Source organism: Bos grunniens, chromosome 8 (genome assembly GCF_055505025.1).
Source record: "Bos grunniens cultivar Pamir isolate PY7600 chromosome 8, Bosgru_T2T1.0, whole genome shotgun sequence".
Taxonomy (NCBI): Eukaryota; Metazoa; Chordata; class Mammalia; order Artiodactyla; family Bovidae; genus Bos; species Bos grunniens.
The window spans coordinates 39,697,924-39,722,691 of NC_141172.1; the positions used below are offsets into that span (position 1 = coordinate 39,697,924).

The 24,768-nt window shown below is 36.9% G+C and overlaps 1 protein-coding gene across 11 annotated transcripts in view; it reads left to right on the top strand.

Annotated features, from left to right (window-relative positions):
- The window catches only part of RFX3 (regulatory factor X3), a 594,837-nt gene that overhangs the window by 377,193 nt on the left and 192,876 nt on the right, over positions 1–24,768 (top strand). For all 11 annotated transcript variants that reach the window (XM_086415305.1, XM_086415304.1, XM_086415310.1 and 8 more), the window contains one exon: positions 17,580–17,704. In XM_086415305.1, the coding sequence (XP_086271431.1) occupies positions 17,588–17,704 (117 nt within the window). In that variant the 5' untranslated portion in view covers positions 17,580–17,587. The remainder of the gene's footprint in view (positions 1–17,579; positions 17,705–24,768) is intronic.

The window sequence follows — 24,768 nt, forward strand, 5'->3', positions numbered from 1 at the left end:
TAGCAAGTTGATTTCTGACAGAGTGGTCTTAGTGTTATCATATACCCATCAGCATCTCTACCAGCAGTGGGGGACAGTGAAGCTGTAATGGAAGAGTACTACTGCCTTTAGAATTAGAGTGGTTTTCCTCACCTTTGCCTATAGCCAAAGTTGGAACCATCTGGAAGGTCTGCCTCTGTGTGTATTTGCATGTGTGTTGTATACTTACTATATGTACAGCATAACTGTTGATGCTAAATATCCATTATGTGTATGTCTGTGGGTGTGTGCATGCAAATGCGCTGTGGCTACCACAACAGAGGATTAGTAACTTGGTTAAGAAATTACAGCATGTCCAATTTCTGTTGCAGAAGATTAAAAATATAGAAAAGACTACTATTTAGACAGGACTACATAGATAGCATATTCAAAAGCAGAGACATTACTTTGCCAACAAAGGTCCGTCTAGTCAAGGCTATGGTTTTTCCTGTGGTCATGTATGGATGTGAGAGTTGGACTGTGAAGAAGGCTGAGCACCAAAGAATTGATGCTTTTGAACTGTGGTGTTGGAGAAGACTCTAGAGTCCCTTGGACTGCAAGAAGTTCCAACCAGTCCATTCTGAAGGAGATCAGCCCTGGGATTTCTTTGGAAGGAATGATGCTAAAGCTGAAACTCCAGTACTTTGGCCACCTCATGCGAAGAATTGACTCATTGGAAAAGACTCTGATGCTGGGAGGGATTGGGGACAGGAGGAGAAGGGGACAACAGAGGATGAGATGGCTGGATGGCATCACTGACTCGATGGACGTGAGTCTGAGTGAACTCCGGGAGTTGGTGACAGACAGGGAGGCCTGGCGTGCTTCGATTCATGGGGTCTCAAAGAGTCGGACACGACTGAGCGACTGAACTGAACTGAACTGACATAGTAGTTAGTCTGTACAACATTTAAATCATTGTATTATAAGCCCAATACAGCATATAGCTAGGGTAAAAAAAAGAAAAAAAGCCCACAGTTTTTGTTCCTGGTACCTAATACATGGTATGGTATATTTATGTCCTCACTCTGTCCATTTCTAACTATGTGACCTTGGAGATTATAGAATCATTTAAGCTTTGGGCCTAAGTTTTCTCATCCATAAAATGGGATAATAATAGTACTTACCTCACAGGATTTCTGGACAGATTAAATAATGCATGCAAAATCCTTACATAAATGTGTTAACTAATTTATAACTAGAGGTTTCTTGAAATACCCTTCTATTATTTTTTTTGTGAAGTTTCAATAATTGTTAAGAGAATATAGAAGAATGTCAGTTGAATATTGCCAAGCTCAAATAAATTTCAAATTGTTAATTAATTATGAAGTTAGAATAATTACTATTAGGCCAATTACTTATTCTTAGTTTTTCAGCTATGAAAATTAAAGATCTCTGAGTGCTTCTGTCTCTTGAAAACAAAAGGAGGCATACCAGGCTACATTTTCTCAGATGATATGATTAGAGCATTGGTTCTTAAACCACAATTCAGTGAATCAGGTATACTTATTAAAATAGTAAATGATGTGTCAGGAGATTCAGAGCAATAGTTGCAAACTTAATTTGCTCATTTGAGTTTATTTAATCCTTATTTTGTTTCTTTATTGAAAAAAAACTATACACAAAATCTGTTAAGGCATACAAATATTAGAATATGGGAGTTATAAAATTCTGCCATAATCGGAATTGAAAGTGAAGTCACATTAGAAAATTAGGAGAAAATATTCCTAATAAATAACTTGGTTGTAAATGGCTCTCAGTTCAGTTCAGTCACTCAGTTGTGTCCGACTCTTTGCAACCCCATGAATTGCAGCATACCAGGCCTCCCTGTCCATCACCAACTCCCGGAGTTCACTCAAACTCATGTCCATCGAGTCGGTGATGCCATCCAGCCATCTCATCCTCTGTCATCCCCTTCTTCTCCTGCTTGCAATCCCTACCAGCATCAGGGTCTTTTCCAATGAGTCAACTGTTCGCATGAGGTGCAAAATCCTTACATAAATATTGGAGTTTCAGCTTCAGCATCAGTCCTTCCAATGAACACCCAGGTTTGAGAAAACTATATTTTTTCACAATTTTTAAATATTAAATGCACCTGATATAGTGTGCTCTAATAGTACTGTTTCTGCAGGGTCTTAAACTCATCCTCCTTGTAGATTCATCTGTTCATTCAACAAATTGAAGATCCTCTGTGTGTTAGGCAGTGTTACATATTTGTAGGTGAAAAAGATAAACATAGTCCATGTGCTCATGGTTTTTATAATCATCTGGAGAGACAGTTAAACTGCATCTAATATTGTTGCTAGCTGAGTAAAAGTAAGATGCTATAGGAACACTCAAATACCAGATCCAGACTTATTTGGAAGCAGAGGGGTCACGGAGAGGGAATAGTGATGGGGTTTGGGAGAGTGTCTGGGGGAAGTGGAAGGTATTCTGAGATCTGAAAGATAAAGTGAAGAGGTGGGAAGGCACATTTGAGTCAAAGAGAACTTCCTGTGCGAAAGCCCTGGGATCAGGAAGCTGAGAGTAGTTCCATATGGCTAACTTGTATTTTGGAGAAGGAAATGGTAACCCACTCCAGTATTCTTGCCTAGAGAATCCTGTGGATGGAGGAGCCTGGTGGGCTGCCGTCCATAGGGTCGCACAGAGTCCGTCACGACTGAAGCGACTTAGCAGCAGCAGCAGCAGCTTGTATTTCGTACTCTCTGGAGATGGTAGGCGGGAGCTATATTCTAAAGAGTCTTTCTTACATACCCTTGTTGAGGGCTTTGCTGTTCATCCTAAGGGCACTGGGAACCTATTGCAGGAACTGACCTCCACTCTGAAGCTGAAGAGATGAAGATAATGTGAGTAAATTTTGAGAGACAAAGAAGCAGAATCATTGGCCTCCGTAATTGATTAGATTTGGGAATTGAGAGAGAAAAGTTTGGTGATAAAAGAAATGATAGAACAGTCACTGTTGAAGGTATTTTAAGGGTTAAAGGAAGAGTTCTGTTTTAGTCCCCTGGGGAGATCCCCAAAGTGTAAGAAGAGGAGGGAGGGTAGAAATGAAACGCATCATGTAAAATTTTACAATTATATAAAACATTACATAATGACAATAGCTTTTAATAATAGAGAATTTACAGGTGATTTGCATATTAATATCCCCAGTTAAGGGGTCTTAACCATAGATTTATGAGATAGCCTAAGGTCTAAGGCTTTAGAAGGAACTCTTGCTTTTGAAGCCATGAAAATGCTTTAGAGTGAATTGAAAGGAGTGCATCACCAATTCCAAAAAAGAAGCTTGAAGGAAGTGTCTTTAGTTCAGTATTATTGACTTATTTCAAGTATTATTCATTTTTAGAAGTAATTTTCTGGTTAAGTTTGAGGGCAAACAGAGTTGGGTAGAATTTTCAATCTATTTTAATTTTCATCTTTTATCCAAGCCTTTTTTTCTAAGTGTGTACATATGCATTTTATAATGAAAGTCAGTGTAACTATTTCACTTGATTAATAATAGTATTATGTTTTAGAGCAGTTATTTCCAGTATTTATGTATGTATGAATATATAGATTTTTTTGAAGTCTACCCTCTCTCCCATGTTCACTACATTCACCAAAAAATGGCAGTAATGAGAGTTTAGTTCTTTTAAGATATTGTACATTTAGTGGGGTATATTATTTCCATTATTAGCAATGTTATTATACAGTATTATATCCCCTTTTAGATGTGTTGATCTCTTTGAGCCTGTCATTGCAATAGTTAGGAACTGCAAAAGGCTCTATTCTTTACTTTTATAAAAAGAAAAAGAAATAAGAGGTAGAAAAAAATAGAAAAATTTCTTGCGTGGGAAAGAGAATCCAAGAAAAAGTTGTTATTGAAGCCTTTTTTGGTGTGAAGAAAATTAAGAATTCGTGTTTTACTTCACTCCCTGTTAAATCCAAAGGAAATCCTGTTTGGAGACAGCATTACCTGTTTGCTTTCTTTTGTGGTTCTTTAAGTAGGCTACCTTTTAAGCCAGTGTTTCCTCTCTCTTTGCTCTCATCCCATCTAAAGTAAGACCACTTATTTGGGAGCCCCAGCTGGCCACCATATTTTTCTTTATCAACACAAATCATAAGGCTGAAAGTGAATAATTTCGTGTGTGTGGATAAACCCCACTACTGAGTATAGGGAAAAAAATAAAACTTTTTAATAAAGTTTAGGGTGTGTAGGAAGAAGAAACCAGATGTCACTAGGCTTGTTTTAAAAGAGACACTAAACACCTAAATTCCCCACCTATATCCCCTTCTCAGTTTGAGATCTATGGAAAGGGCACCACTGCTTTTATGAGTTTCAGTATGTGGGAACAGAATTGAAATTCATGTCTTTATTCTGAATTGGACAATAAGTACCAGGCAATGTCATAAGAAAGGGATCATATTTAACATTTGGGAATGTGTATTACCATTGATTTCCTTCTTTCAGCAGAAATATGACCAAGTTCGTGGCACTAGCAATGAATGGACCTGTAGATATAATCTCCATATAATTTTTTTTAATTTCTTATTTTGTATTGAGGTATAGCCAGTTGGGCTTCCCTGGTAGCTCAACTGGTAAAGAATCTACCTGCAAGGCAGGAGACCCCAGTTCGATTCCTGGGTTGGGAAGATCCCCTGGAGAAGGGCATGGCATCCCACTCCAGTATTCTTGCCTGGAGAATCCTCATGGACAGAGGAGCCTGGCGGGCTACAGTCCATGGAGTTGCAAAGAGTTGGACATGACTGAGGGCTTAAGCACAGCACAGAATATAGCCAGTTAACAATGTTGTGATAGTTTGGGGGGAACAGCAAGGGGACTCAGCCATACAAGTACATGTATCAGTTCTCCATCAAACTCTCCTCCCATCCAGGCTGCTACATAACAGTTGAGTGGAATTCCATGTGCTATACAGTAGATCCTGGTTGGTTATCCATTTTAAATATAGCAGAGTATATACGTCCATCCCAAACTCCCTAACTATTCCTTCCACCCATCCCTTCCACCGGCAACCATAAGTTCGTTCTCTTAAGTCTGTGTGTCTGTTTCTGTTTTGTAAGTAAATTCATCTGTGTCATTTCTTATAGCTTCTACATAGAAGGGATATCATATCACTCAGTATGACAATCTCTCGGTCTACCCATGTTGCTGCAAATGGCATTATTTAATTCTTTTAAAATAATTATGTGTACATAGGTACAATGGACTGAGTAGTAGTCCATTTTATATATGTACCACATTTTATCTGTTCCTCTGTTGATACACATGCTGCTTCCATGTCTTGGGTATTGTTCACACCCCAGTGAACACTGGGGTGTTTGTATCCTTTCAGATCATGTTTTTCTCTGGTTATATACCCAGAAGTGGGATTGCAGGGTTATATGATAGCTCTTATTTTCAGTTCTTTACGGAACCTCTGTACTGTTCTCCATAGTAGCTGTACCAATTTACATTCCCACCAACAGTGTAGGAGGGTTCCTTTCTCTTCACACTCTCCCAGCATTTATTCTTTGTGGATTTTTTGATGATAGCCATTCTGGCTAGTGTGAGGTGACAGCTCATTGTAGTTTTGTTTTTCATTTCTCTAATAATTAGTGATGTTGAACATCTTTTTATGTGCCTCTTGGCCATCTGTATGTCTTCTTTGGAGAAGTACCTATATAAGTCTTCTGCCTATTTGTTAACTGAGTTGTTTGTTTTGATGCTGTTAAGCATCATGAGCTGGTTATAAATTTTGGATACTAATCCCTTGTAGGCCACATCATTTGCAAATATTTTCTCCCCATCTGTGGGTTGTCTTTTCATCTTGTTTATTGTTTCCTTTGCTGTGCAAAAGCTTTTGAGTTTAAGTCAGTCCCATTTGTATATTTTCATTTTTATTTACATTATCCTGGGAGATTGATCAAAAAAGATACTGCTGCAATTTATGTCAGAGTGTTCTGCCTATGTTTTCCTCTAGGAATTTTATAGTGTATAGTCTCACATTTAGGTCTGTAATCCATTTTGAGCTTATTTTTGTGTATGGTGTTAAAGAATTATCTAATTTCATTGTTTTGCATGTAGCCTGTTCCATTAGAAATATTGAAAATGTTGGTTTTTAGAGCACTTTGGGAATTTTGAGCCACTTAGTAGGAAGGCAGACAGAACTTTTACTTACTGAAAGGATCAAATACTATACAGGTATTTTGGGGATTATAAGGGCTATTTTACAGACTACAAAACTGACTTTTTGGGATGGCTCCAGGGTAGGATGAGTCTCTGGAGCTCATGTTGCTTTTGACCAGTAAGCCTGTGGTTAGCTTGAGGCCACCCAAAGTTAAGATCATTGGTTTGGGAAAGCTTGTATTCAGGAGTCCTTAGGAGTTACACTGTTGTCACTGTATACCCTCAAGAATTTTACCAAACCATGCCATTTTACGGACAAGGCAGTGGCACCCCACTCCAGTACTCTTGCCTGGAAAATCCCATGGACGGAGGAGCCTGGTGGGCTGCACTCCATGGGGTCACTAAGAGTCAGACACGACTGAGCGACTTCACTTTCACTTTTCACTTTCCTGCATTGGAGAAGGAAATGGCAACCCACTCCAGTGTTCTTGCCTGGAGAATCCCAGGGATGGGGGAGCCTGGTGTGCTTCTGTCTATGAGATCACCCAAAGTCAGACACGACTGAAGTGACTTAGCAGCAGCAGCAGCAGTAGCATGCCATTTTATATCTGTGAATAAAATTATACCATGGGCTGCATATTATTTGGCATCCTGCTTCTTATACTTAAGTATTATGAACATCTTTCCATGCTGACTTTTATAGATCTATAGAGTGTTCCATTATAGGAATATAGAATAGAAGAATTTATTAGTTCCCCCATTACAGACATTTCAGTTATTATTGACTGTCATAAATAATACTTGAGTGAACATCTTTGTATTTGTGTATATTATTATATTATAATAGTATATATATTATTATATATAATATTATATATATTATATAGAGATACTAGCCTAAATGGGTCCATTTGACTGTTTTTTTTTTTGTTTGTTTGTTTATTCTTCCAATTTTATTTTATTTTTAAACTTTACATAATTGTATTAGTTTTGCCAAATATCAAAATGAATCCGCCACAGGTATACATGTGTTCCCCATCCCGAACCCTCCTCCCTCCTCCCTCCCCATACCATCCCTCTGGGCCGTCCCAGTGCACCAGCCCCAAGCATCCAGCATCATGCATCGAACCTGGACTGGCAACTCGTTTCCTACATGATATTTTACATGTTTCATTGCCATTCTCTCAAATCTTCCCACCCTCTCCCTCTCCCACAGAGTCCATAAGACTGTTCTATACATCAGTGTCTCTTTTGCTGTCTCGTACACCGGGTAATTGTTACCATCTTTCTAAATTCCATATATGTGCGTTAGTATACTGTATTTATGTTTTTCCTTCTGGCTTACTTCACTCTGTATAATAGGCTCCAGTTTCATCCACCTCATTAGAACTGATTCAAATGTATTCTTTTTAATGGCTGAGTAATACTCCATTGTGTATATGTACCACAGCTTTCTTATCCATTCATCTGCTGATGGACATCTAGGTTGCTTCCATGTCTTGGCTATTATAAACAGTGCTGCGATGAACATTGGGGTACACGTGTCTCTTTCCCTTCTGGTTTCCTCAGTATGTATGCCCAGCAGTGGGGTTGCTGGATCATAAGGCAGTTCTATTTCCAGTTTTTTAAGGAATCTCCACACTGTTCTCCATAGTGGCTGTACTAGTTTGCATTCCCACCAACAGTGTAAGAGGGTTCCCTTTTCTCCACACCCTCTCCAGCATTTATTATTTGTAGACTTTTGGATCGCAGCCATTCTGACTGGTGTGAAATGGTACCTCATAGTGGTTTTGATTTGCATTTCTCTGATAATGAGTGATGTTGAGCATCTTTTCATGTGTTTGTTAGCCATCTGTATGTCTTTTTTGGAGAAATGTCTATTTAGTTCTTTGGCCCATTTTTTGATTGGGTCGTTTATTTTTCTGGAGTTGAGCTGTAGGAGATGCTTGTATATTTTTGAGATTAGTTGTTTGTCGGTTGCTTCATTTGCTATTATTTTCTCCCATTCTGAAGGCTGTCTTTTCACCTTGCTAATAGTTTCCTTTGATGTGCAGAAGCTTTTAAGGTTAATTAGGTCCCATTTGTTTATTTTTGCTTTTATTTCCAATATTCTGGGAGGTGGGTCATAGAGGATCCTGCTGTGATGTATGTCAGAGAGTGTTTTGCCTATGTTCTCCTCTAGGAGTTTTATAGTTTCTGGTCTTATGTTTAGATCTTTAATCCATTTTGAGTTTATTTTTGTGTATGGTGTTAGAAAGTGGTCCAGTTTCATTCTTTTACAAGTGGTTGACCAGATTTCCCAGCACCACTTGTTAAAGAGATTGTCTTTAATCCATTGTATATTCTTGCCTCCTTTGTCGAAGATAAGGTGTCCATATGTGCGTGGATTTATCTCTGGGCTTTCTATTTTATTCCATTGATCAATATTTCTGTCTTTGTGCCAGTACCATACTGTCTTGATAACTGTGGCTTTGTAGTAGAGCCTGAAGTCAGGTAGGTTGATTCCTCCAGTTCCATTCTTCTTTCTCAAGATCGCTTTGGCTATTCGAGGTTTTTTGTATTTCCATACAAATTGTGAAATTATTTGTTCTAGCTCTGTGAAGAATACTGTTGGTAGCTTGATAGGGATTGCGTTGAATCTATAAATTGCTTTGGGTAGTATACTCATTTTCACTATATTGATTCTTCCAATCCATGAACATGGTATATTTCTCCATCTATTAGTGTCCTCTTTGATTTCTTTCACCAGTGTTTTATAGTTTTCTATATATAGGTCTTTAGTTTCTTTAGGTAGATATATTCCTAAGTATTTTATTCTTTCCGTTGCAATGGTGAATGGAATTGTTTCCTTAATTTCTCTTTCTGTTTTCTCATTATTAGTGTATAGGAATGCCAGGGATTTCTGTGTGTTGATTTTATATCCTGCAACTTTACTGTAGTCATTGATTATTTCTAGTAATTTTCTGGTGGACTCTTTAGGGTTTTCTATGTAGAGGATCATGTCATCTGCAAATAGTGAGAGTTTTACTTCTTCTTTTCCAATTTGGATTCCTTTTATTTCTTTTTCTGCTCTGATTGCTGTGGCCAAAACTTCCAAAACTATGTTGAATAGTAATGGTGAAAGTGGGCACCCTTGTCTTGTTCCTGACTTTAGAGGAAATGCTTTCAATTTTTCACCATTGAGGATAATGTTTGCAGTGGGTTTGTCATATATAGCTTTTATTATGTTGAGGTATGTTCCTTCTATTCCTGCTTTCTGGAGAGTTTTTATCATAAATGGATGTTGAATTTTGCATTTGACTGTTTTTTTAAGACAAATTTAAATTCTTAAAAGGAAACAAGTCTCATATTATTTCCTCTTCCATCTATAAATATTTTCTGAACACAAGGTTAGTACATATCTCTTTTAACCCATGATATGCTTTTCTATGTCATAAACATAACTTTGGTTACATAGTGATCAAATACTAGGCATAGTACATACTTACAGTTCATGTGATATTTGTGTCCATTTGTTCAAATTTAGAATTCTTTCTTAGCACCCAAAGTCTCCATAGAATACTTTATCTTGATGATTTCACTAAAATAGCCTCACCTGTCTAGCTGTTTATATTGCTGCCTGGGATCCAGTGTCAGGGTGCCATTATTGGAGTGAGGCAGACCTGAACTTGAATCCTTTCTTTATCTCTTAATAGTTCTGTGATTGTCAGCAAATTACATAATTCTGAGTTTGAGTGAACTCTGGGAGTTGGTGATGGACAGGGAGACCTGGTGTGCTGCAATTCATGGGGTCGCAAAGAGTCGGACACGACTGAGCGACTGAACTGAACTGAACTGAAGGCTTTTCTCTCCTATAAAATGAGAATATCTACTTAATGGTTGAAATTAAGGTTCAATGTATGCAAAGATGCAAAGCATCTATCACATAGGAAATGCTCAACATATGCTAGCTATTCTTATTACTCTCTCTAGTAATGAAAATGATTGATTTATGATAAAATGCTCTTTGTTTTTTAATTCTAAGTGCTGTCATCATTAAATACTCCGTTTAATAGGTTCTAGTCCCTGTCAGGATTGAATTGACCAATAATAAGAAACATTTATAGATTTGTCTCATAGATTTTGGTAAGAATCTTTCTGTATGTTGCATCATTTTGTTCTCAGACTCTTCTTCTAGTAAGAAAAAGTATAGGATATTCAGAAATTTTTGTTCATTGGTTTTCTTTTCTTTTAGCTGTTATCTGAGTGCTCCTTTTTTTTTTTTTTTAGCATATGTCACCTAGGTAAGACTGATTGGCCTTTTAATTTGTCAGAGTGAGTGGGAGAAAATGCCAGGCAGGATGGCCTCAGCAGTAGACTGGACAAGCACGTAGGTCTCTTTTCCCAGGAATTACCTCTGTAACTGATAATAGTCTCTCTTGATAACTAGAAACAAATAACAAAATTCTTACATCATTTCAGCAGTGTGGTTTCAGTAATGTGTTAATAGGTTGTTACATTTTTTAATTAGTCCATTAAGATAAAAAATGTTAAAGTTATTTAATTTGATTTGTTTTCTCCAAAGAACAGTTTTTCATAATCTATTTCTGAATCAAAGAGAAAACTTTTGCTTGAAGAGTGAAAAAAGTTACCCAGGCAAACTGTATATGTTACCAGTGTGCTGATTAATCATTGCCAAGATTAATCTCTGTCATCAGTTATCATAGGAAGATGACTGCCAAGCAGTCTACACTATTATCATTCCATCATTTTTCTACAGATCAATTTAGTACAAAAGATTAAATGTACACAGGAGGATTATAGCATCAAATCTAAAAAAGAAGCAGAGCTTTTATACTATAGAAAATTAGAAATTTTTGTTTTACATCTCTTTAGTTACTTGATTTACTGATTTGAGAAAGCCCTGTGCTTTATTTACAATGAGTAAACTTTTCACAGAGGTATATTTCAAGTAAAAAGAGCTGACTGTTAGTTTGTAGCTTAACCAGTTTGTTTTCATTTGTGCTAGTGAAGTGAAAAAAAAAAAAAAAAGCCAAGACATAGTGTTTTACATTTGTAGGTATATTATTCAGACCAATAAAGTTTTGTCAGTTTCAAAAAAAGAAAACCACATTATTTTAACCCTATATATAATTTCTAATATACCTCATTATTTTTCATTATATTGTCAACTTTGAAAAAAGCTTAATATTCTTAGTTTTTTCCTAAAGAAGTGGAATGATCTTAATATTTTCATCATCCACTTCAGAATAGTCAGAAATGTATATTTCATACTGGTTTTGTGTTCAGGAAAGTATGTATCAGCTATTTTGTTTCCCAAAATCATGACTCAGTTGTCTAATTTTAATAAGTAGAGGTTTTCAATGCTATGGGTGTTATACATGCTCTTATTTATTTTCTAACATTTATTTAAGAATACTGATGCTTAATCAGAGTATTAGTAATAATCTCATACTGAAAAAGTTTTGTTGTGATTTTGGATGTTTCTCTGTGAAAGCACACTGATGTTAAACTCCTTATTCTGTATTATAAAAGTAATAATTTTAAATTATGACTTTTTGTTCTGTAAATAGCATTCCTATGGTCTTATGTTGAACCAGGTTTCTAAGTAATTTATTCTTTAATGTCACATTTTAGGTGTGATTTATTTTTACTATACCAATAACTAACTATCATAATAATATTGGTTAATTTGGTTGAAATAGAAGTTGGAATTACCATCTTTTGCTTTTCTGTACTAAGGATAAAGGAAGATAATTCTATGTTGTATTCAAATTACAGGTTTTTATTTTGAACTGAACTGAATTAAAACTTGTTACATTCCTTGGTGTGTAATGACAATACAGTCAGTATACTGGGACCAAGCTTTGCAGACTTTGCTTTTTTTTTGGAAAGCAAATTATTTCAGGATAAAAAAACCCAATAAAAATTAGATGATACTATGTACTTTTAAGCTAGCCCAGTTATATAGTTCTGTTTGATAAGTAATTGATTAGGTCAGACTATTAAACCATTTAATCTGGCATGTACATTGTGTGTGATGAAAGAAATCCAGCTGTGAATTTGAGTGTATTAAATAATCTTCAGGAAGTTTCACAAAGAACACTTGAATGCCTTGAAACTTGCAATAATGTGTGTTTGTTCCAAACACATTTGCTTTGCCTGGGTTTTGCCCATCAGGTTGCAGAATGGTAATCTTGCGGCATTCAGCAGCTGGGTTTTTGCAATATTCTTTTCCCTTTTCCAAGGGTTAATTAGCCTTCTTTCAAAATGTGGCCTATTTAGCTGTAGATTCGCATGATTCAGCCAGAGCTGGCCATACAAAGCAAAAACCGTTAACAGGCGGGTGTGTCCAACTGCTTAATTAGCCAGAATAAAAAGGTCCTTTGTCAAACAAGCATCTGTTGCTCTTGACACACCTGACAGCCACATTAGGCAAGGATGACTAGACTGAAATCGTGCATTTCTCTCCTGCAAGAATATACAACTTATTTACATATGGACTGCATCATGGACAAACGGCAGGGGTTTATTTAGCTTATCAAAATGGATTAATGTGACAGCATTTGTGGCTGATAAACAAATATCACTTGAAAGGGGGCTATGAAGGAACTAAACTAACCAAATTACTCCCAAACATAAACAAAACATCAGAAACCACCATTAGATGAATGGGAACACCTCAGATGTACACACAGTCCTTTATACTGGATCTAAAACAAAACCTACAAATGAAGCATGTTAAGACACTACCCTCATGTGATGGTCTGTGCTTTCAAGTAATGTTGGAAAGCTACCAAAATACTCTGCATGTGTCAGTGGGTTTAAATGATCTGTTTAGGAGAATTTGGCGGGAAGCTTACACTTCTCAGCATGCTTTAACATTCAAATTGATCTGCTATTAAATCAGGTCTTCAGAATTAATCAGTTAAAATGCCTCTGGAAAAACACTAGTTGGGATTTATTGAAAATGAAAGTGAAGGTGGCTTAGTTGTGTCTGACTCTTTGTGACCCCATGGACTATACAGTCTATGGAATTCTCTAGGCCAGGATACTGGAGTGGGTAGCCTTTCCCTTCTCCAGGGGATCTTCTCAACCCAGGGGTCGAACCCAGGTCTCCTGCATTGCAGGTGGATTCTTTACCAACTGAGCTACAAGGGATGCCCAAGAATACTGGAGTGGGTAGCCCATCCCTTCTCCAGGGGATTGTCCCAACCCAGGAATCGAACCAGGGTCTCCTGCATTGCAGGCGGATTCTTTACCAAATGGGCAATGAGGCTTCTCTGATAGCTCAGTTCAGTTGTATTATGTCTCAGTAGAAAGAGAATGCTTCCTGCGTTCGATGTCAGAGAGAGAAGAGATGTCTCACTATTATAGATCAAATAGGATAGTTTGAGAATCCCAAAGATTTTCTGTTCAGACCAGTTATCTCTAGCTTTTCATTTGGAAGCCTTTCATTGTGATTTTGCAAAGTATTCAGTAATGTACATTATGACATGTGTGTGGTATATGATAACATGGGCTTTAGAGTAAAGCAAATCTGGATTTGAATTTAGACACTTACTCTTACCAACTGTGTGACTTTCAGCAAGTTTTTAATCAATTTGTGCTTCAGTTTTCTCATCTTTTAATTGGAAATAATAGCATTACCATTATAGGGGTCTTTTGAGGATTAAATGAGAAGATACATTTCAAGCTGCTAGCATATTGTGTGGCACCTGGAAAAGACTAGTTAATGAGAGACCTAACTATGGGATTGTGAGTGTTTTTTTGTTATAACTTTTTGAGCCAGTCTCTGGGAGGGATGTGACCAAGATCCTTTGAAGGCCTGAGGCTTTGGTGGAGAGAACCTCTTCTGCAAACTTGAGGAAGAAAATGAAATCAGAGGATAATTAAGTTGTGTCTATTAAGGAAGGGTAGAGACCAAACTGGGAGACTAAGTTCTTATCAATTGGCATGACCCTGTAATTCAGGAGCCAAGGAGATTAGATGATGAGCAGTAACTTGGGAGTAAACAGTAGATATTCTGGAAAGTTATTGAATGTTCTGGATTGGTCTTTCTGTGTTGCTTTTGATGTGGTATATTCTAGAGCGAGAAGCTGGATGGAAATTTCTTCATGACTGTCTAACTTTAAGGTATATAGGCCATCATTTTCTCTCCATCTTATTTTCCCCATTGTATTCTGTAAAGGTTGCTCCTATTAAATAATTGGGATCTTTTTCCTTCTTTCTCATTCTAAAAGTTTACCAATTTGCTTTTTTAAATTCCCTTCACTTCTGGTCTATTCAGTGTCAATTATGAAACTCAGGACTTCTAGTTTGTTAGTAGTTCAGTGCATGAGCTTCAGTGTGATGTCCATACCCTCTTTTTTTTACTTCCAACAGCTATTTGGTCTCGGTTCAGTGACTTAACATCTCTGGGCCTCAGCTGACCCAGAGATGAAGTTAAATTATAAAGATTTTATTTCCAATCATCTAAAAGTTAAACATTCCTATTAGTAAAGTAGTCAAAGCTTGGGTGTTTCTTTTATGCCTCAAATGCCTATAAAGGCCAAGCATATGTATTGCCATATAAATAATTTGAGTATAAAACACATAATATGGGCTTACCTTTTCTAGATATTCAGATTTTTCAAGAGAATTTAGAAATTTGGCTTTTAACACAGAATTTTCTGGTTTTTAAAGGCTGACAGTTAAAAATTTTAATTTGTAGATAGTCTATGCCAAAGCCTATCTATGGAGTCTAATATGGTCGGTCCATAGGCACCCAGTTTTCAAATCTGTGCCTTTTATCTTCTGATAAGCTCTCTCAGGTGATTTACTGAGGAATTACTTTCAAAGTGCATTTAATTTTTTAAAGATCTTCATTATTTATAGTCTTAACATTTATTTGTCTAAAACAGTGGTTGTCAAATTATGAGTCATATACCAAAAAACAGTGTGTAGGGTGATCTTCTGTACAGACCCCTGGACACACAAAAGAGCCTCAGTGAAGTTCCTAGCCAAGACTTTACTTTACCTTTAAAACAAAGGGTTTTACTTTGAGTGACTTCATTGTAAGAATCTCATCCAACCCTGGATTGAATAGCTTAAACACAAAAACATAATTGGCAACTGTGTTCCTCATTTGTGTACTAAATTGACCAATGCCTCTCTTGGAGTTGGGAAGAGAAGCTAAGAAAAACTCACTGAAGATGATATCAGTCTGGTTCATTCCTCATTCCCTGCAGAAAGGTGTCACCTCGCTCTCACTAATAGCCCTCTGGTACAGTGCAAGTGGCATCAATTGCCCAAAAGTGTGTAATGAATTAAAGGAAATTGGCATGTGTTTTCTTTTGGGGGAGGGTATTTCTTCCCTCTACAATGGAATAAAGAAGAGGTACAGATAGAGTTCTGAATTTGTGTATCCCCTCTCCCAATTTTGGGAACCATTAATCCCCAGGAGAAGGAAATGGCAACCCACTCCAGTGTTCTTGCCTGGAGAATCCCAGGGATGGGGGAGCCTGGTGGGCTGCGGTCTATGGGGTCGCACAGAGTCGGACACGACTGAAGCGACTTAGCAGCAGCAGCAGTCCCCAGGTAATCTTAATTAGGCAAGAGTTTTATGTAGTGAATACTGTCATTCTCAAATATTGTCAGGCATATTCGTGGTCTTAATACTAGTGAAGAAAAAAGGCTGTGTGTGTGTGTTTGGAGATCAGTGTTACATTTTTTATTAATTAGCCACAATCTTTAGCTATTTCACATAAAAAAGTCTTCTTTTGGAAAACTGGAGAAACTGACAACTAGTTTTGCTTTCCCATAAATTCAGTTTCAGTGAGCTGAACATTAGCTGGCCCAAATAAATGGAGTGGTAGCCACTGTCACCATCACTTTCCTTCTGTAGCCCCTCTCTACCTTCACTGTATGGGCATAACGTTCCTCGTCTGTAAATGGAGATTATAATCATACCAACCACATTGGGTTTTCACGTGGAGTTGTTTATGAATTAACATGTAAAGCATTTAGAAGAGAACATAGCATGTGTTAATACTCCGTCAGTGTTAGCTTTACTGCTGTATCTTTTTGTATGCATTAAGGTTTATTGTTCTGCTTTAGAGGTTTGACTAACAGTGGAATAAGAATAGTCAATCACCTAGAGTTATACCATTATCAAGGTCTAGAAAGAAAACTAAGCAGAGCTTCTAAGTGAAAAGGCCTAGTCCTTTCTCTACTCCCTGTCACCTTGAGCAAGTCTCTTAACCTCTCTGGCTTTAGTTTTCTCTTTTACGAAATAAGTTTAGATTAGATATCTTCAGAGGTCCGTTTCTGAAATTGAATGAGATGATAGAAAAGGTTTGGGGAAAAGTTGGAAGAGGTCATGCTGTGACAAAAGATGCTGAGAGGGGTTAATTTCCTACTGAAAGAACTGAATGCTCTTTCATAATTTTCTTTGGGAAAATTAATGTTCATCATACTGTTCATGGGTTTAAACCATAATGCAGTATTTTTCTTAAGCTACCAATTAAGTATTGTTTTTTCCCCTAGGAAAGAAAACTAGAATTCTGGTCCCTGCTCAATAGCAAAGAAATTAATATTTTTTCTATTGACTGTAAAAGTAACAAAAGGGAATATCAGGGTCTAAGAAACCATATTTGTTGAATGTACACTGTAAAATTTAATCCTGATTTAGTTATTAAATCCTTAATTTAGTAAGGTAGGCACATAAGAACTGAAAAATATGCCGTGTTGAGTTGTGAATGAGAGATGGTAAAATTTCGTGTCTTTGTTTGCAAATGTCACTAGATAATAGTGATCCTCCTTATCTTTCAAAATATTCAACATTATTGTTGTTTGGCTTTCTTTGTGTAAGAATATAATTTAACTGTAATTTTAGCACCATATCATCCCACAGGCAAGAAAATCAGTGAGCTTGATCCTGTGGCTAAGTTTAGGATATATCGATTGGTTTATATATACACATTAATTTTTAAAAGTCAGTGAATATTGAGTTCGAAAGTTGGACCTCAGAAATAATTTATTCTAAATTGTACACTTCCAGTGACATCCTATAGTTTATAAAAGTGTTGAGAAAGTACAATTTATGACATTTGCATCCAGTTAGGGTTTGTGTTATGAGAATTAAGTCTTCACATAATTTACAATATGACTAGTTTATAGTGTGCTTGAAACAGCTTATAACAGATGAGACCTCATTGAAGTTCAACCTTTATAGCCTCAAAATAAGAGGTATTTCTGGAGATTTTTAAAATGTAGATTAGAAATTTTCTATATTGATTTTAAAGTGGTCAACATGACTATAACCATGCATGGAATATCAAGAGAGCATGTTGGGTGGAGTTAGAGATATTCTGGGAGTGGGAAGTTAGTCTCAGTGTAGGATGTTAAGAGCAATGTGATGCATCTAGTCATATGAGAAGAGCATTTTAAACTTTCTTTCTGTTTTAATAAATTTCAGAGACCATCATGCAGACATCAGAGACCGGGTCGGACACAGGTTCGACAGTGACTTTACAGACATCTGTGGCTAGTCAAGCAGCAGTGCCTACACAGGTGGTACAGCAAGTACCGGTCCAACAACAGGTAAGGAGCTGCTGTTCCCAGAGAAGATGCTGTGCATCTCCTTGAGCTGCCCCTCCAACACAGCTGTGTTGAAGAAATGATTCGGATAATACTTTCTGGCACAACGGGTGCCAAAACAGACCTTGTTCAGTTCTTAGATAAAGTCAGCAAATGTTCCTTGAGCATTTTCCGGTGTGCCAAGTTCTTTCTGAGATAGGCTGTAGGGATACAAAGATAAACACTCAAACTATAATCCGTCTTTCAAAAGAGCCTCTTAAGTCCTAAACAGAGCATTTGTTTCTGACTTGACCACTCTAACTGCGTTTTCTCCTCCTCTTCACCCCTCCTTATTCTTTATCACATCTTCCTATTTCTTTCTTATTGAAATGTCGGCACTCATATTTTTATGTAATTGGCTTATGGTAGTATTTGATAAAGGAGAGGATGTTTGTACCCCTACAGGAAGGGATTTTGCGTTTGTGATATTTTGGAAGGTGCCTGGGTGTTATGGTGACTGATACTGTTTAATGAAAATTAAATTATCTTAAAGGTCTGAAAGTCTGAGTCATGCCACTTAAAAAATTGAGAATGAATTCATCATCACATGTTTACTACAAGGCTTATTCATACTTGGGACACTGAGCTTGTTTTGGAAAGCTACTGACAAAATAGTGTTATTTTGTGCCAGTTAATAGTTCTCCTTTGGATTGTGAATACATTGGCCTGTCATTTCTTCTAAAGAATGGTGAGAAAATATGTGAGAAAGATAATTTTCCTGTAATTTCTCAGTATCAAAGAAAATCTTTAGCAAATGTGCTTTTGAAATTGCAATATAAATAAGTCTTTGGGTAAAGGGATAACTTTTCTTAAATTATAGACAGAAGGACTCAAGGTTATGTTCTTCTCAGGAGATAGAAGTGGGATGGGCAGGGGGAGTGCCAGAATCATGGAGAAGGGTCTTGGACTCTCAGTGTAAATGAAGACATCTGTCACAATTATTTCTTTTATACGTAAATCTCAGCACACTCTTCTCTCTGTTCTGTATAACACAATGGTATCATTGATGTCATCACCAATTTCAAGACTCTGAACATTATTCAGAAGAGAGTAGCTTATGGCATATCATCCAAAGAACTATTGGAACAATGTTATATATAATTTTAAGAAGATAGTTCAACAGCCTACCAATATTAAGTACATATTGAACAGTTATACTCACTGTGGTTTGTTGTTTGTTGCGTGGAGGAAGAATGGCCTTGAGTATTCCTGTCTCTGATGGCAGTGCAGTGGAGAGCCTGCTCTTTTCTCCAGAAGGTGCTCCCTTGAGAACTTGAAGTGTGTGTGATAAGTGCACCTGGCCTTCACTCCTGGACTGTCTTTTCTTTCTCTCTTTCTCTTTTCCCTTTTCTTCCTTTTTTCCTTCCTTCCTTTTCAAGAAACATTTTTTAAAAATTAAATTTAGTGTTATTAGATGTTTGCTACAGGTCAAAATAGTTTAGCAAGTTTGTTATTTAAAAAAAAGCAGTCCTCACCCTCCCTCTATTCCTTCTCAGAGGCAAGCAGTGTTTATTTTACTGTTTCTTGATTTTTTTAGTTTTAAACATTTTTGTATCACACTTTTCTTTCTAGTTAGTCCTTAACATATGCTTGTGTGCATGCACACACACACTTTTTCCGTCCCAGAGGCTCCTGATACACTAGGTTGAACTATGTGGAATTTTTAATCTACAAAAACAGCAATTTCATACGTTTCAACCTAATAGTTATGCTATAATTTTGATATATCATTAATGTTTATATTCTCATGACATATAAAAACTATTCAGATCTATCTAGTGAGCTGTGATTACTTTTCTTTTTTGTAAAACTCATTTAATTTCCTTGCATTTAACGATTATGTGTCCCGTTGAATAAGTCTCAGATCATTCTGACCTGCTCTAGTCTGGAATGGATGGTCTTTGCTCAGCCCCATCCTGGGCAATCCCTTTGCCATCATCCTGGGATTTCCCTTTTCTCTGTTATGTTGGCTTTCCTGTTTCCTAAATCAGTGTCTTAAACTCTTTCTTTATTTGCTAAAGCACGACTTGCAGTAACATCCTAAGAAATGGTATATTTTGCACTCTTTTGTGTCTGAGAGGGAATTTATTTCACAGTTCGGTTGTTGGATGGGTATAGAATTAGGGGTTGGATATCTTTTTTTTCTTCAGAATCTTGAGGGAATTGTTCCAATGTCTTCCAGTTTTCAGAATTGCTATGGAAAAGTGAAAGACTGTTCTGATTCCTGATCCATTGTATGCAACCTATATGTTTTTTTCTCTCATGTTTTAAATCCCAGTTTCTTGAAATTTCATGTCTTGATATGGGCCTATTCCCATACATTGTGCTGGAACCTTGATGAGCCTATTAAATCTCAGGGACACTCATGTTCTCCAGTACTGGGAGTTTTTATTCTTTTTTTTTTCCCCCATTTATGATTACCTCCCCTCTTTTTTCTCCTTTTTCACTTTTTGGACTTTTTGGTTCTGTTTTTAGTTTCATCTTTCATCCCATCTATTACTTTTCATTTCTGTTACCATAATTTTAATTTTTAAGAGCTTTAAAAAATTCCTTATATGGCCCTTTTTATAACATCATGCTTTATTTCCTGTTTATAGTGTCTTTTTTTCTCTCTCTCAAGGTATTAATTTTTCAAGTTTGTGAAATTTTCTTCTCATATAGTCTCTTTCTTTCATGTAGAATAATTTTTTCTGGCCTGTCTTTTGTATTAGAAACTTTTCTGAAATACCTGATAATCTTTGAGGGTTTATTCATATTTTAAAATGTGGGGATAAAAGCCTGATTTGAATGCATCAGTGACTTTGTTGACTTCAGTATAGAGTCACTTGACTGGGCTTTTTAACTGGGGACCTTCTGATGTTCAGTACTTTTTTTCCTCTTGAGGTGGTCATATTTTTAAAGACAACTTCAACTTCTTGCCTGGCGGGTGAATGCTTAGTAGCCTGGGGACCTGAGTAAGGAAAGATAGTTGGATATTTCTTGTGCTAATTCACTGAATCCTTCTTTTCAATATGGTTTCACCTGTACTTGGTTTCCTCAGTGCAGAGGTTAAACCAAAGAATAAACTTTAAGACTTTCACCATAGTTAGGGAAGGCCAGTCCCCTCATTGCACAGAGTTGATAGAGGAGATCTGATTGCTTCTTAAATAGAATCACTTTTTATATTAAATATATATTAAAAAAAACTAAGTTCCTAACAGAAGTAGAAAATCAATATCACCAGCTATAAATAGAAAATTACACATATACACACACACTTTGTTCATATCCTTATAAAAAAATAACCTCATGTACGTATGGAACACAGTATAGAAAACTTTATGGTTATGCCACATGACTCGTTCCCAACAGGCATATTTTTCAGTCCCTCAAGTTCTTTCCTCTAGGACGTTCAAGGCAGGTGACAACCTGGTCCCCTTACACCAAGCAAAGAGTTTGAGAGCTTTCATTTTCTTTTTGTCAACAAAGTAGTTTATTTCATATAATGGGTTCTTGTGATATATGCCTGGAAATGCTTGTTATATTGTCCTTCCAGGCTTATCTTATTGGGAAAGATTTTGTCTACTCTGTCCTTTCCTTCCTTCCTCCCTTCCTGTCTCCATTCCTCCTTTCCTTTCTTTCTTCTTCCTCACCTCCCTTTTCCTCCCTTTTTCGTCTCTCCTCCCTTCTCCTCCTTTCCCCTCCCTCCTCTCTCCTCTCCTCTCCTTGCCTTTCCTCTCTTCTAGAACAGTGACATATTTGAAGATCCCCAGTGCATTCTAAAAGTGTTTCTGTGAATATAGATTGTCTATAACTGATAAGATAGGTGCTATAATTTCTTATTATTCTGACATCTCTGTATTGTTAATATGCTGATGTCGTCTTTTTTCAAACTGTGGTCAGATCAGATCAGATCAGTCGCTCAGTCGTGTCCAACTCTTTGCGACCCCATGAATCGCAGCACGCCAGGCCTCCCTGTCCATCACCAAATCCCGGAGTTCACTCAGACTCACGTCCATTGAGTCAGTGATGCCATCCAGCCATCTCATCCTCTGTTGTCCCCTTCTCCTCCTGCCCCCAATCCCTCCCAGATTCAGAGTCTTTTCTAATGAGTCAACTCTTCACATCAGGTGGCCAAAGTATTGGAGTTTCAGCTTCAGCATCATTCCCTCCAAAAAAATCCAAGGGCTGATCTCCTTCAGAATGGACTGGTTGGATCTCCTTGCAGTCCAAGGGACTCTCAAGAGTCTTCTCCAACACCACAGTTCAAAAGCATCAATTCTTCGGCGCTCAGCCTTCTTCACAGTCCAACTCTCACATCCATACATGACCACAGGAAAAACCATAGCCTTGACTAGACGAACCTTTGTTGGCAAAGTAATGTCTCTGCTTTTGAATATGCTGTCTAGGTTGGTCATAACTTTCCTTCCAAGGAGTAAGCATCTTTTAATTTCATGGCTGCAGTCACCATCTAGTGATTTTGGAGACCAGAAAAATAAAGTCTGTCACTGTTTCCACCGTTTCCCCATCTATTTCCCATGAAGTGGTGGGACCGGATGCCATGGTCTTCGTTTTCTGAATGTTGAGCTTTAAGCCAACTTTTTCACTCTCCTCTTTCACTTTCATCAAGAGGCTTTTGAGTTCCTCTTCACTTTCTGCCATAAGGGTGGTGTCATCTGCATATCTGAGGTTATTGATATTTCTCCCGGCAATCTTGATTCCAGCTTGTGTTTCTTCCAGTCCAGCGTTTCTCATGATGTACTCTGCATATAAGTTCAATAAGCAGGGTGACAATATACAGCCTTGACATACTCCTTTTCCTATTTGGAACCAGTCTGTTGTTCCATGTCCAGTTCTAACTGTTGCTTCCTGACCTGCATACAAATTTCTCAAGAGGCAGATCAGGTGGTCTGGTATTCCCATCTCTTTCAGAATTTCCCACAGTTTCTTGTGAAGGCTTTGGCATAGTCAATAAAGCAGAAATAGATGTTTTTCTGGAACTCCCTTGCTTTTTCTATGATCCAGCGGATGTTGGCAATTTGATCTCTGGTTCCTCTGCCTTTTCTAAAACCAACTTGAACATCAGGAAGTTCACGGTTCACGTATTGCTGAAGCCTGGCTTGGAGAATTTTGAGCATTACTTTACTAGCATGTGAGATGAGTGCAAACTGTGGTAGGATGCGTTTAAAATATTCCAAATCTTGTCACTGACCCATGATGGATGTTGAAATCATAGCATTGATGTCCAAGGTAGTTGCTTCTATTGATTTAACTTTTCATTGTGTTCTAGCTTTCCTTGCTTTGGCCATTTGGTATAAAGAGAAAGCCCATAGCTGCATCTTTAAATTTTGAGACAATGTAATGTTAAGTGTATTGGAATTTTGAGAAACCAGAACATTTTAAAATCTTAATATATAGTTTTATTTCTCCAAAACCCTAAGGGTTCTAATTTCACTCTGTAGTAAGTACCAAGCAAAACGTTTATGCTAAAAATATTTCAGTTAGTTTTAATTTATTCTGTATGATGTTAAGAATCAGTTTGTCACTTTCCTTGGACAATCTGATTTAGGAATGGAGAATTCTAAGAAGATATTTTGAGGTATTACTATATAATTCTTTATCAAATTTTCTATTTTTTCCAATATTTCATTATTCATAAAATGCCATAGAGTCTCAGCTTACAAATGCAGACACTGTTGCCCATTTAAATAAAATACATAAGAACATTCAAGTTCAGTATCTTGATTAGAAACTACAAACTTGATATTATTTATCCTTATCATATTTGTAAAAAGCCCTTTTGAACTAATAGGTCTCTATCGAATATGACTAGAAATGTGCTAATCTCCCTTCTCCTATCCCTTCCTTGAGGGATTTGTCAGAGTTTCTTGTGATACGTGTTCAAGTCGGTCATTTTATGCCAAATTTTGAGAGGTCTTCTAACCCTACTTGCCCTGGACCTGAATTAAAAATCCAGGGTAAATGACTCAGGGAACTCAACATTGAAACTGCAACACTGAAACTTCTTTTCATGTGATAAAAGCTCATTTCAAGATTATATTCAGTTAAAGATGTATATATATATATATACACACACACACATATTCTTACAAATATATTTTTAAATATATGTATAAATAAATCACCTATTTAGGCACTGACTCTTTGTTTATAATTTGAATTCACAGAATGGATGTAATAGCTATGTGGCTATATTGTTTCCTTTTGTCTAGTATCAATTTATCACCCATTTAGCATTTCCACTTAAGTTATGGTACATCCTGGAGAGTGAGCGTATTATCATGTGGTCAAAAAGACATTTCGTGTAGGAAACAAATCCAACCAGAACTGTCAGTTAGGCAAAGGACAATCTTCAAGAAGGTTAGGTTTATAGATATCTTTAAAATGGTGCCACAACCCTTAGAAGATGGATTTTAGGGATTAATGTTGGGTATCAATGCTCCTGACTTCCCCACTTTAGGCCACAGCTTAATGGATTATTTCTATCCTTACTTCTCTTCTCCGTGTTCCTGTGTGTAGTAAATCATCACAATCAGAAGGAAGCCATGGTAATTAGCAGTATACCCATGAGAAAGTTCTTCTGATGGAAGCAGTCAACAGTGATTAAGAGGAAAAAATGATTGCCTATAAAATATTGAGTCCAAAACAGAATGTTCTATTGGATTAAAATTTGATCAGTAATATTGTGGTTGGAACCCTGTGTTAGCTTGGAGAACTAAGGCCCAGGTAGTGCATCCATCTTCCTTGTCTATCTTTCCTCTGTTCTGGGTCAAGAGGTTTGCTTCTTGTTCATCCAAGCTTCAATGGGCATGAATAGAATTCTTTTCATTTCAGACCATTATTTGATATAATCAACAGAAACAAAGATGTTTTTCTCTCATTTTCTCTTACTTGGGACTTAATTCTCGTTGGCTTAGTCCCCTAAGGGCATAGTGTTTTCATAATTAAGGCTGTGGCAGACATCCTAAAAGGTGGGGTTATATTTTTAAATGAATTTCAGTTGAAAGTCTTTTGTAAAAATACTTTTT